The sequence below is a fragment of the Ochotona princeps genome, chromosome 15 (genome assembly GCF_030435755.1).
Source record: "Ochotona princeps isolate mOchPri1 chromosome 15, mOchPri1.hap1, whole genome shotgun sequence".
In the NCBI taxonomy this organism is placed as follows: Eukaryota; Metazoa; Chordata; class Mammalia; order Lagomorpha; family Ochotonidae; genus Ochotona; species Ochotona princeps.
The window spans coordinates 16,273,358-16,286,766 of record NC_080846.1 but is presented as its reverse complement, the minus strand read 5'-3'; the positions used below and the strand labels follow the sequence as shown (position 1 = coordinate 16,286,766).

Here is a 13,409-nt window from a genome sequence, read left to right as displayed (position 1 = left end):
GATGAGTCACAATGGCCGGGGGCCTCAGACGGCAGCCTTCAAGTTCCTCAGCCATGCTTGTTTTGAAAAAAGTATTTGGATTTCGCGTTACCCATTCCCTCCCACTCCCCGCGTGGCTGTGAAGACCTTGTTGTTCCAATGCTGGACGGAGAGGCGCAGATGAGATAGGGTGTCGCGGCTTCCGTCTTCCCGCTCACTGCCTCTTGGGAGTTGCAGTTTTGGGACGAAGTCCTCCATTTTATTCCGGATGGGTGCGGACTGTACAGAAACCACTCGTTTCTAGTGCTGCTTTGCTTTATTCTCTTTGTACAAGCCTGCGGGGAGATTCGATCCTGGGACCTCCGAAGGTCCTCAGGCTCCCCCCGTGGAAGAACGTGAAGGGGTAATAGGGGAAGCTTATGGTGCCAACAGAAAGAACCTGTCACCTTCCCCAGAAACCCTGAATCCAACAGCCCCCCACGCCAGGGTCTCCGCCACCAGAGGTCCCTGGTCACTACGCGTCCTTAGGTGGTTCCCTGTCTAACCAGCCGAGAACGAAGATTCGCCAGGTCCTCTCTAGGGCGGCATGGTATTTGGTGTGAAGAACTTGCCCAACCTTTGAGATTGAGAAAAATCACCAGAAAAACAAACGAACAAACAAAAACAGACCTCGGAAGATTTTGCTGCAAGAAACTTCACTGAAGGCAGAAAAAAGACCCCACTAAGCGCAGTTTCTTTCATTGTTTAAAACACGTGAGGATTTTTTGTCAAAATCTCTCCTCGATTGTGGTTTCTCTGTAAATAACTTTTCTCCTCGTTTCATTTCACTTTCTTAACTATTATAAAGCCATTATAATATAAGAGTTTTAAACAGTCCTGGTTCCACATGCTTAGTTCTGAAATTGTCACCATCGGATTATGACCAAAAATTTTCATTCTAATTTAAATTTTTTTTAAGTACATTTATAATAGGCTTATGGATTCCTTCAGAAAATAAACTCAAGAATTAATTATTCTGAGTTTCTTAAAGGTCATTAAAATTTTTTTAAGATTTTCTTTTTTTAATTGGAGAGACAGACTTAAGAGGGGAAACAGAAGGAAAGGTCTTCTGTCTGCTGGTTCACTCCCCAGTGGCCGCTATGGCCAGAGCTGAGCTGCTCTTGAAGCCAGAAGCCAGGAGCTGCTGCTTCTGGCACTCTAATGTGGGTGCAGTCTCAAGGCTTTGGGCCATCTTCTTTTGCTTTCCCAGGTCATGAGCAGGGAGCTGGATGGGAAGTGGAGCAGCCAGGATGGGATCCTGGCATTTGCAACATGAGGATTTAGCCACAGAGCCATTGTGCCAGTGGCTGCTAATTTTTAAGACTTAGTTGAAAGGATTAGAGGATAGACCCTCCATCTGCTGGTTCACTCCCCAAATGTCAGCAATAGTCAGAGCTGGACTGGCTGGAAGCAAGAGCCAGGTACTGGATCCCCCGTGTGGGTGCTGGGGATTGAGCCATTATCTGCTGTCTGCCAGGACTGGAAGCAGAGTAGCTCATCCCAAGCTCTTCAGTGTGGATACCCTGTGTCCCAGGCTTCACCTTAATCCACTGGTTAATAACAAAAGCAACCCCTCCCCCCCCAAAAAAACACACTGCCTTGCAGAATCATATCAAGACTACCAGAATTTCAACTCATTTCTCCAGTATATAAGATCTGTGAGGATGGCATTGTGGTACAGTGGGTTAAGATTAACACCGGTGGGCCCGGCGGCTAAAGTCCTCGCCTTGAAAGCCCCGGGATCCCATATGGGTGCCGGTTCTAATCCCTGCAGCTCCACTTCCCATCCAGCTCCCTGCTTGTGGCCTGGGAAAGCAGTTGAGGACGGCCCAATGCATTGGGACCCTGCACCCGCGTGGGAGACCCGGAAGAGGTTCCAGGTTCCCGGCTTCAGATCGGTGCGCATCGGCCCGTTGCGGCTCACTTGGGGAGTGAATCATGGGACGGAAGATCTTCCTCTCTGCCTCTCCTCCTCTGTGTATATCTGGCTGTAATAAAATGAATCAATCTTTAAAAAAAAAAAAATTAACACCAGTGACAACAGCCCATGTGAACACTTACATGAGTCTCAGCCCTGAGTGCCACCTGCTAAGGCTCCTGGGGCAGTAGCAGATTGCCAAGTGCTTGGGTACCTGACACCCATGTAGGAGACACAGATGGAGTTCCAAGTTCTAGAGTTGGGCCTGGCTCTAGCCCAACCCTAACCATTGCAGCCATTTGGGGACTGAACCAGCAGATGGAAAAATCTCTGAATTTTGCTGTCACTCTGCATTTCAAATAAGCAAATCCTTAAAAAAAAATTTGAAACTGTGGCTTTTAAGTCTGAAGCAGCTGCGACTTGAAATGGTGCCCATATGGAATGCTGGCACTATAAGCAGTGTCTTAACCAGCTGCAACAACACTGACCCAAAGAAGCCATCTTTAAAGACATTTTACCTTATGTATTTATTTGCAAATCAGACAGGATGAGAGATTTTTCTGTCCATTGATTCACTCCCTGGATGGCCACAATTTATGGACAGATCCATGCACTGGTTCACTCCCCAAATGGCCACTATAGCCACAGTTGAGTTGATCTGAAGCCAGGAGATTGGAGCTTCTTCTGGTCTTCCATAGGGTGCAGGGTCAAGCTCTAGGTCACCCTCTCCTGCTTTCCCAGGCCACGAACAGGGAGCTGTGATGGAAAGTGGAGCAACCAGGACACAAACTGATGTCCACGTGGGATCCCAGCACCTGGAAGGTGAAGATTTGGCCATTGAGCCATTGTACTATGCCCAAGAACCTGTTCCTTAAACACAGCTTTGGGTTATAGATAATTTCCCATCAAGTCCACGCCCCCAAGGTTCCTGTATCACCTACAATGCCACCACAGCAGTACATGTTAACCAACGACATCATTCAACATGCCAGTGTGGTTTTGGACATGTATAATGGAGTCATCAGTGAGCCGAGATTTATAGGCCAAACTAGTCAGTGTTTTCCATAAGTGACACATATTCTCAAGCCTGTTGTATTGCAGTATAGTGTGTCCAGGGGAGCAGTGCTGCTTCCTATGCCAGTAGGCCCCCAGATCTCAATAACCTAGCCAAATTACCTGGTCTTGAAACTACCTAAGGTCATTCCTTCTGGTTTTTCAGAATCAAAAATGAGTACATGAAATGCTTTTTGCTCCTTTGCAGACCCAGTTCCCCGCTAGCAACCTAGGAAAGCAATGAAGATGACTTAAATAGTTGAGCCCTTGCACTGATGTGGGAGACCTGGAGTTCCAGGCTCCCAGCCTCAGCTTGGCCCCATTCTGGCCATTGTGGCCAGTTGAGAATTCAACCAGTGGATGGACAATCTCTCCCTCTTTTTAACTCTGCCTTTCAAATAAACAAGCCAGGCCAGTAGCAGAGGTTTCCACTTTACAAAGTTAAATCACCAATCAATCTATGGATAACTCAACTCTTCAGAGCCCAGGATGTTTCCCCAATCCAAGCTCACTCTTGTCTTCCAAAGGCAGACAACAGCACCAGGGCTGGTCCAAGCACTCCTGCAAACCCTCCCCAGGCGAGAGCAGCATACACAGCAGAGCACGGCATTATGAGCATATCCAAATTTATTTGAACGCCATGTCACTTTTCAATGTGTTTAAAAACCTCATAAGTTACTGGGAGCCCTGGCCCCCTGGGACAGCATGCCAGAGGTACTGTGATGTGTTGCCTTTCCCTACAATCCCCAGCAAGTCGTCCGAGTCCAAAGCCGCAGAGAGCCAGGCGTTCTCTCCAGTCTACTCCTCTGGTTTTTGTCTCAAGGGAAGGAGGTCAGAGTTATCAGGGAACAAATCAGAGCTGCGCTTCCGGCTGAGGTGTGTGGGGGTGGTGTGGGCAGGAAAGGCCGAGGTGGAGATGGGTTACTCTGTACAGCCTTGTGGAAATGGAAAGCCTGCAGAACCACTAACAAATGGATTCCCGGGTGAGGATCCGGTCGGTGGATGACAATCTCCAGAAATGGCGGGCAGCAGCCCCAGAAACTGGGTGGGGCCTGCCGAGGGCACTGCCGTCATGTCAATACAAATTGGAAGCACAGCTCCTCTTCATTTTGAGCCCAGATAAAACAGTAGGGAAAAGTGAAAAAATAAAGAGACAAGCCCCAAACAGATGGGAAGACGCTGCCATTGGAGTGATATCAAAAAAACTTGAGCTGAGTTTGTAATGCTGGCGGCTGATTCAGCCTCCTCCCTGTTCTGTCTGTTGCAGGGCCATAGACTTTGACCAAACAGATAGTAGTAGAAAAGGCTAGAAAGAGGGGCTTGAAGACCGTGGATTTTGACTCCTGATTTTATTATCCAATTTCTTTTTCCTATTTAAAGTAGTCTTCGGCGGCTGGGAAGCCTGGACCCCCCCTGAGACCAGGCAGTCGGAGCCGGTGGTTGTTGGAAGGGACAGGGTGGGGGCTAGGGTGGGGCAGGGAGACCCTGCTCTGCGGGCGGTCCTGGGTGGAGAAGACAAACCGCACTGTAGAACCCAGGTGCAGTGGGGAGGGGGAGGCAGGAGCAGCAGGCTGGGGCTATGGACCCACCTCAGTCCCCAGTTTCATTCTCCTCTAGGGTTTCCCCACTGGTGGCATTCTCTGCGGTCTTGGAGGCCTGCAGCCAAGAAAAGGAGAGGGAGAAGACTTGTCAGTTCCTAACTGGGAGTGGCGTCCAAGGAATCAACAGTATCGTCGTCTCTGGGATCCACTGGGCCAGGGCTTGAAAAAGGGTGAGGTACAGGTCTGCAGAACTCTGCACGTGCACCTGCCAGAGGCAACACACACCTTCTTTTTCTTCTTTTTCTGGGTTTTCCGACTTGCAGAACTCTGGAGGAGAGCCTGGAACACAGGAGGAAAAGTAGCTTGAGGAAAGCAGAGGAAGCACCAATACACGAGGGATGATGGACAGTGACACTGAGCCCTCACACCCAGGTCAGGTACCACTCGGCCAACACTGGCCAGGTCGCCCTCACCTTCAGCTCTGCATCCTGCACCTCCAGCTCAGACTTGTAAAGGTCGGGCTCAAAGGGACCGCTGGTTATCCTCATGGGGCCATTGGGCATGAGCAGAACTGTGAATTTAAACTGGGCAACAAATTCACCTGTAAGAGAAATGAAGACACACTTTGACAACCCGCACACTTTTCTGACACTCCTGGGAGAAGTACACCGTGTAATCAGGGGCCCCAGAGGTGATGCTTGCTCAGAACTCACCCTCCTTCTCATAGAGAACATTAAACGGTTGCAGCAGCTCATGTTTGGCACATTCCACCACACCCATGCGAGCCTTCTTTTCATCTTCAAAAGCTCTGGGTAGGGAAGATGGAATTCAGAGGCATCCTTAACCCCTCAGCAGGTCTGACCACGGTGCCCAGGTCTTTAAGTAGCTCCTAGCCTCAGGCCAAGATCATGCTAAGGATTGCTCTTTTACATTACCTTCAATGAGAAGGCCATGGGGAGAGGAAGGGAGAGAGCAGGTGCCCAGGAGCATGAGCTACAAGTCTAGGCAGGAGAGGAGAGGGAGGGAGGGAAGGGGGAGGCACAAGTGTTGATTCCTGGCTACACGGTCTGTGAGTCAGACTGGTTCCAAGTCCCGTACTTGTGAGGTGCAGTACCTTAAAGTGAATGGCATGGCATCAAAGCGCCTCTCCACCTCACTGAAGAAGGCACGCGAGGTTTTCATTTTCAGGCCGTACTGTTTAGATGGATCTCGCTTATAAATGGTGGTTCTTTGCCCTGCATCCTTGGCCTACGAAGAGGAACGCAGGGCGAGCTCAGCGTGGCGCACCCAGCTGCCGTCAGCAACCTGGCCACCCTGGCGCTCGCCTCACCTTGCCCTCTCCGGAGCTCACAAGCACATCCACAGCGTACACCTCATGCACCTCAAATTCGGCTTTCTCGTGGTCCTTCCTGAAAGGGATGGAACATAAGGGGATGCTAACAGGCAGCTCCGGGGAGGCTGGGGTACAAGAGGGACAGTGGCTGCCACCTACTTCTGTTGGTCTGTGGGATTCTGGATAATTGTCTTCTCTCCATCGATGACATGTTGCTTCAATTGGTGTGACAGCATACCTGTAGACAGGACAGGCCTGTGACACCCTGAAGGTTTCCCAATGCATCCACCTAATCAGTCTTACAGGGCAGCCAACAAGGGAAGTGTCTGGCTGTGGCAACCCAGGGGCTGGAGGGATCCTGACAAGCACTGAAAGTTCCGTTCTGCTAACTTGGGCATCTCTGGCTCTTACCTTCTATGGGCGTGCAGTTAAACGAGTGGGCCACCTTGTTCCAGGCCTCCGTCACCTGTGTGTTCTGGAGGTACACAGCCAGATAAAAGGAGAGATCAGGCATGAATTAAGTTCTCTACTAGGTGAGGCGGAAGCGTAAGAACGGAGACCTCTGACATCCTCCCATCAAGTGCCCGGGAGGGGAATGCACTGGTTCTTTGTTTCACAACCATGTCATCACTAAGAAGAAAAATTCCTGGTATTTGCTGATCATCCTACAAAGTGTGTCAGCAAAGATGCTCTAATCTGGCAGCGATTATAGGATGGATCTACACTCCAAACTAGATGAGGAAATGGTGGCTCAGAAAGGCTCAATGATTTGGCTCAGGGCTACACAATCACCAAACAGACAGGTCTCAAACATCTCTGTCGCTCGTGTTGTCAGTGTTTATTCCTTGATGGCTGGCATTGATCTGCTGAGAGGGGACAGCAAACCCTTTATTTTCCTTTCTTTACAGTACAATCTGATCCTCATGGAAGCTACTATAATACAATGAATAACTAATCATACCTAATACTAGTACTGATGTGCAGGTACTGTGTAAAGCAAGTCAGCTAGGTTATCTCAATTGTTACAATTCTCTGAGAAGGCACAATTATCCTCCTGGGCCAGCATTGTAGGGTGGGTTAGGCCACTGGTTTGTGTCCCAGATGTTCCACTTCAAACCCAGTTCCTAGCTAATGCCCCTGGGAAAACATAGGAACATAACTTGAATAGTTGGGTACTGTACCCACATGGGAAACCTGGTACAAGCTCCTGCCTCCTGGCTTCAGTCTGCCCGTTTTTTTTTTTTAAATAAAGATTTATTCATTTTATTACAGCCAGATATACACAGAGAAGGAGAGACAGAGAGAAAGATCTTCCGTCCGATGATTCACTCCCCAAGTGAGCCGCAACGTGCCGGTGCCCACCGATCCGAAGCCGGGAACCTGGAACGTCTTCCAGGTCTCCCACGCGGGTGCAGGGTCCCAATGCATTGGGCCGTCCTCAACTGCTTTCCCAGGCAACAAGCAGGGAGCTGGATGGGAAGCAGAGCTGCCGGGATTAGAACCGGCGCCCATATGGGATCCCGGGGCTTTCAAGGCGAGGACTTTAGCCGCTAGGCCACACCACCAGGCCCTGCTCCTGCCTGCTATAGCCATTTGGGAAGTGAACCAGAGAATGGAAGATCTTTTCTTTCTCTTTGTAACTCTGCCCTTCAAATAAAACTAAATCTTAAAACACACAGCTCTCTTACTGTGAAGATATATAGTAATTGTAACAAAATATGTAAAATAACACATTCACAAGGCTTACAATGGCTGAGGCACTATTCAGAGGGATTTAAAAAATTTTTTTTAAAAATTAAATAAATAGGGCCCGGCGGCATGGTCTAGCGGCTAAAGTCCTCGCCTTGAAAGCCCCGGGATCCCATATGGGCGCCGGTTCTTATCCCGGCAGCTCCACTTCCCATCCAGCTCCCTGCTTGTGGCCTGGGAAAGCAGTTGAGGACGGCCCAATGCATTGGGACACTGCTCCCGCGTGGGAGACCCGGAAGAGGTTCCAGGTTCCCGGCTTCGGATCGGCGCGCACCGGCCGTTGCGGCTCACTTGGGGAGTGAATCATCGGACGGAAGATCTTCCTCTCTGTCTCTCCTCCTCTGTGTATATCTGGCTGTAATAAAATGAATAAATCTTTAAAAAAAAAAAAAAAATATTAAATAAATAAATAAATATTTATTTGAAAGCTAGAGATAAAGAAGAGATAGAAACATCTTTCATCCACAAATTCACTCAAGTGCCTGCCATAGCTGGGGCTGGGCCAGGCTGAAGCCAGCAGCCAGGAGCTGTTACTTTCCCAGGCTATCAGCAGGCAGCTAGGTCAGAAGCAGGAACTCAAATCAATGTCTGTATGGAATACTGATGTCCTAAGTGGAAGACTGATGTGTTTTGCCATGGCGACAGCCCCTTAAAGGGCTTTTTTAAAACTTCATGGAATTAGGTCTATCTTTGTAAGGAAATTGAGAAGTTTAAGTAAAAATAATCCATCTAAGGCCCAGTGTGCTAGTGTAGTGACTGAAGTCCTCACCACGCAAGCACCAGGATCCCATATGGGCGCCGGTTCTAATCCCAGCTGCTCCACTTCCCATCCAGCTCCCTGTCTGTGGCCTGGGAAAGCAGTAGAGGACGGCCCAAAGCCTTGGGATCCTGCACCCGTGTGAAAGACCTGGAAGAGGCGCCTGGCTCCTGATCAGTTCAGCTCTAGCCACTGAGGAAGATCTTTCTGTATCTCCTTCTCTCTGTATATCTGCCTTTCCAATACATACATACGTACATACATAATAAATCCTTAAAAAAAAAAAAAGTACCCATTGAAAGTGTGAGGAACAGAAAAGCAGAGAAAAAGGAGATAAAGAGAATGTTGTAAGTATTGTGTAGGCTTCTGGAAATTCAAATGTTAAAGAAATGTCTCAACTAATAACTGAAGTGTACAGTTCTATTTACTAATCCGTGAGTGCTTCATGGTCCCTAGGTCCCCTGATCCTGTCTCGCAGTACAGAACCTGGGCACCAGCCCAGCTGCATGGTCATCTCACTTCTATCCCTTGTCCAGTTCTTGTTTCATAACCTTTTAAAATTGGGTTTACGTGTTTTGCTGTGAGCTAGTTAGCTCAAACTACTTGGGGATAGATGCATACACAAAGCAAAAGGGGGGACAAGCTTTGGTGTGATAGGATGCTGCACAAAACACTTGCACTTCCTTGAAGTGCCTATTACAGCTTCCTGCTAATGGAAGAGAAGGCTCAGAGCCTTGTCACCCACGACTGAGTTCTCACAGCTCCCCTCTCAGCCTGACCCAGTCCCAGCTATGGCAGGCACTTGGGGTGTAACCAGTTGACAATGTCCATGTGCCTTTCAAATGAACAAGATAAACACCATTCATGAATAAAGAAAAGGCAGCACACATCTCCATACCCCTAATGGGGAGCTGGCTGCCATTATATATGGAGTCCTGGATTGCCTGAAACTGAACTGGCAGCCATGTGTAATGCTGCTACTGCGAGTGGCAGCTTTACTTGTCATGCCACGATACTAGCCCCAGATAGAACTCATTTCAAAAGGTCACTTTCTGAACGGAGTTGCTCTGTATGCCTAAGGCTTCTCTGGTCTTGTCTCTGGAGGTGGATGAAAAGCTTACCTGGTTCCCAGGTTTGACCAGGCGTAAGGCAGCTTCGGCACAAAGGTGAGCTGCCTTTATGACGTCCGCTTTCCGCCCGGTCACGTGGGTCCCCTGGAGGAGAGGAAGCGGAAGCCCATGAGAAGAGCCTGTTCACTCAGTCCACATTGATGAACGTCAGGGAAAAGGTGCTTCTCTGGAGAGTTCTGTAGAAACTCTCTCCTGAGGTACATGGTGGTGCCCGCCCTCCCCCGGCCCAGGTTGAAGAGAGGTTAACAACAGGCCACCCACCTGAGCCACGTCAACCACGAAAGTGTGCGCCACGTTGGCAATGAACCCGTCCACGTGGACCCCCAGGTCACTGAAAGACAAGAGTGGGACACGGCATCAGGGGAGGACACCGCGAGACGATGACCGAGAGAAGTGCTGAGAAGGGCGGCCTTACATCTTTACGAGGTCTCCTTCCTTCAGAACATAGTCCTGGTCACTCTTCAAAGGCGAGAAGTGACACACGCAGTTGTTCACGGAAATACTGGTGGGAAAGGCAATACCTGCAACGACATAACCATCACTCCACTGCCCTGCGCTCCCTCGCGCTGCAATTCAGCGAAAAGAAAATCCCTGTCAGGGGTTTCTCACATTTCATCCCGTTGGATTGGGAAGGAAACGGCCTATATGCCACTTGCCAATCTAAAACCAAAATCTCCAAATGGGCCAACTTGGGCAGGGCTGGTGCATTATGAAAATGAACAAAACATAACCTCAAAACATTTGGGACTAGAGAAGGGTCGAACTTGTAAATGATACATGAGTAAGAGCATTTTTTTTCTTACCCTTTTTCATTTCCTTTTCTTTCTTGAAGATTTTTCCCGTCTCCTCCATTATCATGGCATCACCTTTCTCACATAGGCTCAGCACGGACACACCTGAGCTGGAGGCTTCCACCAGGGACCGGAGAACCCCTAGGCACAGAATCCCACCACGTATTTACTGTCTAGCCACCACCTCCCTTTTATCTGCAAGTTTCTTACTTCCAGTGCCAGCCCCCAGAGGCTGAAAAGAACGTCAACTTGGCCTCTTGAAGCATGTCTACCTATAACCTCTAGTTTTTACCTTTCCTTTGTAAAAATAACAATCAAGTCAACATTCTTTTGTCACCCTTGCATTCTGTGACAACTGGGTATACACAGTGTCTTCGGGGATAAGCCTCAGACTGTCTGAAGGCACTCTCCTGAATTCGTGCCAAGGAACCCCAATGTGCACGCGATGCAGATTAGAAGTTTATGGGCTTCAACGACAAGCTGAAGGCAGACACAGAATTGCTGACTCCAAACTGATGCACTGTTAAATTGTTACCCTCTTGTCTGCCCAGACATCCTTAATGAAGTATTAGTAATCTCAATTTATTTAAACTTATTCCCTCGGACACATGCATAAACCCAGGGGACTCCTAAGTGTCTTGGCACTCCTGGCTTACAGTTTGCAGTAGATTGAAAGGGGATTAGCGACCCTGATTTCAGAATTGGTATCTGAGATCACAAATGGCTCAAAACTTAAACTGCAAGCAGAAAAAACAAAAACCAATTATTTTTACTCCAATCATTAGTATCAATTGCTAAGATGCGCCAAGTTAAGGCACTTGCTGTCCACTGGGCCACACGGGCGAGGGCAGTGCGTGTTCACACCCTCATGAACCAGTCTGATTTTCAGGCCTGAGTCCTGAGATCTCAGTTCTGGACAGCCCTGGAAGCCATAACAACTCGGGTCCAGTGACACCTGTAACCCCTCTTCCCAACTCTATGAGGAAAACCATGTACAAGCCCAGAAACAAGCAGCTTCTAACTCTCTCAGCGTGTGTTGAAATGGAAAGGTGAACTGGAAAGAGAGAAAATAGAAAGTGAGCCATCAGCTTAGTGTGGAAAACAACTGCCCAGATGGGCTCCAACAAGGATGACCAGTAACAATCCTGAAACCAGTCCCACAGCCTGGTTGGGTAGAAGGGGAATCCCCAAATCCTGCTCCGCAAACAGCCACAGGTGAGGGCAGAGGCGGTTCTAAACAGAGTGGAAGGCAAAGGAGTCTCCAGGAGATCCAGGGCTGTCCCTTCCCAAGGTCCCCCGGGTTGGCTGCAGCGCAGAATGGGGTCCCCACCAGGGTGCGAGCTGAGGAGGGAAGACTCCGGCAAAGCACGTGGTGGGGAAGCCGGCGGCAGGCAACGCGGCACAGGGAGCAGGGAGCCGGCCACACGTGTCGGCTCGCCTCCTGACGCCCAGAGCAGCCGCGACCAAACAGAAGCGCGCTTCAGTCGCCAACAGCTGGGTGCTTCCGTCTCGGGGCAGCCGCCAGGACAGAGGAAGCAGAGACCCGGAGTGCAGGGCGAGGGCACGGAAGGAAACGCGCCGTGCTCCCTTACCAAAGGCCTGGGGTCGGAGCCTGCCCGGCGACCCTCTCGGTGCTCTCCCCGGTCGCCAGCCCGCACCTCCAGACTCCCAGTCCAGGGCCTGGCCACGCTGATCACGGGCGCGGACACTGGGTCTGCCCACCACGCAGCCGAGGCGGACCCCTCGGGAGCTCACCCCGCCAACATCCCCCCACACCTCGCTCCAGGCCCTCCAGGGTCTGCCCGGCACCTCTCCCTCCCAGCCTTGATTCCGGACCCCCGAGGCCGCACTCACGGTTGGCGATGTCGCCCCCCATCTTATACTTGGTCACGACCAGGTCTTCGGCGATAGTTTGCTCCTGCTGCTCGTCCTCGCCCGACATCTTCCTATCACCACCACCACCACTGCAGCCTCGTTTGCCCTGAGCCGCCGCCTCGGTCGCCCTTCCCAGCCGCAGGCTGTGGTCAGAGCCACCACGATCCGCGAGGAGAGCGGGAGCGAAAGCGCGAGCAAGCAAGGCAGCGGGCGGGCGGGCGAGAGCGAGAAGCAGCGAGCGCGCGGGCTGAGGCGCACGGCACGCCGGGACGACGAGTCCTTTCCGCCGCCACCCTCAATCCGCCCTCGTGGCCGCTCGAACTACAACTTCCAGCGTGCCTCTCGTGCCCCTCAGCCAGGCCCTGGAGCCTTGCCCTCCAAGGGCCTCGCACGCCGGAATCGCCGGGCACGCTGGGAAGGGTCAGGCCCCGGCGGGAAGGCGGAGCCGTTGGCCAGCTCCAGGGGAAGCGTGGTTTCTCCGGGAAAAACCAGGAACGCAGAGCGAGAGCTCGTAATAGAGAGGGGGGCGGGCTGAGGGCCTAGGGGCGGGGCTTTGGGAAGGAAATGGAGTGGAGCGGCGGGAGGGCCATGTGGGCTAGGTGGAGCTGGCACCTGCCGGTCGAGTTTACTACACTCAGGGCGGGGAGGCTGGGGACGGAGTCTCGGATCAGAGTCGGCTGGCAGGACCGGTCCAGCCGGTCCCATCAGTTTCCCAGGCTGAGAGTACTGGGAGGGGGCCGACCAGGGAAAGAAGTAGAAAGGGTACCGGGAGCTGGATATTAGGGCTGCAGGGCATTATCTACCTGCGTCCTCCCAACTAGAGCGGATTCGTATCGAAATTGGGGTTCTCCTTCTGACCAGGGGTTGCCTAAGGCCCCGAAGTAAGTGTCCAGAAAGACTTGGGAGCTCTTAAGACAGTTTTGAAGCAATTTAGAGGTGGAAATCTTCCCTTTTACAAGGAAATTTCGAACTTCTCCAGGCATTTGTGGGACCTTGTTGTTATTTGTTGCCCGGTAGCGATTTCTAGAAACCCTTTTTACCCTCCCCAAACAGGGCCCAGTGCAAGCAGTAGTAGTTACACCTCCCACGGGGGTGCCAGTTCTTGAGTGCTGGCTGCTGCACTTCCGATCCAGCTCCCTGCTAATGTGCTGGGAAAGCAGCAAAAGATGGTCAAAGTCTTGGGTCCCTGTGTCCACTTGGGAGACCCTGAAGAATCTCTTGGCTCCTGGCTTCCCAACTAGCCC

The 13,409-nt window shown here is 51.0% G+C and overlaps 1 protein-coding gene across 1 annotated transcript; it reads right to left on the bottom strand.

Moving 5' to 3' along the window:
* Window positions 1-4,321: 4,321 nt before the first annotated feature.
* On the bottom strand, window positions 4,322-12,569 carry PA2G4 (proliferation-associated 2G4). Its single transcript, XM_058673837.1, has 14 exons — window positions 12,145-12,569; window positions 10,303-10,431; window positions 9,915-10,020; window positions 9,761-9,830; window positions 9,491-9,583; window positions 6,275-6,338; window positions 6,023-6,101; window positions 5,861-5,939; window positions 5,645-5,778; window positions 5,244-5,338; window positions 5,004-5,131; window positions 4,816-4,869; window positions 4,579-4,645; window positions 4,322-4,491 (listed from the first exon to the last, which is right to left on the bottom strand). Exons 1-13 carry the CDS (start codon window positions 12,230-12,232, stop codon window positions 4,580-4,582), a joined length of 1,185 nt encoding a protein of 394 aa, XP_058529820.1. The 5' UTR covers window positions 12,233-12,569; the 3' UTR covers window positions 4,322-4,491; window position 4,579.
* Between the last annotated feature and the right edge of the window lie 840 nt (window positions 12,570-13,409).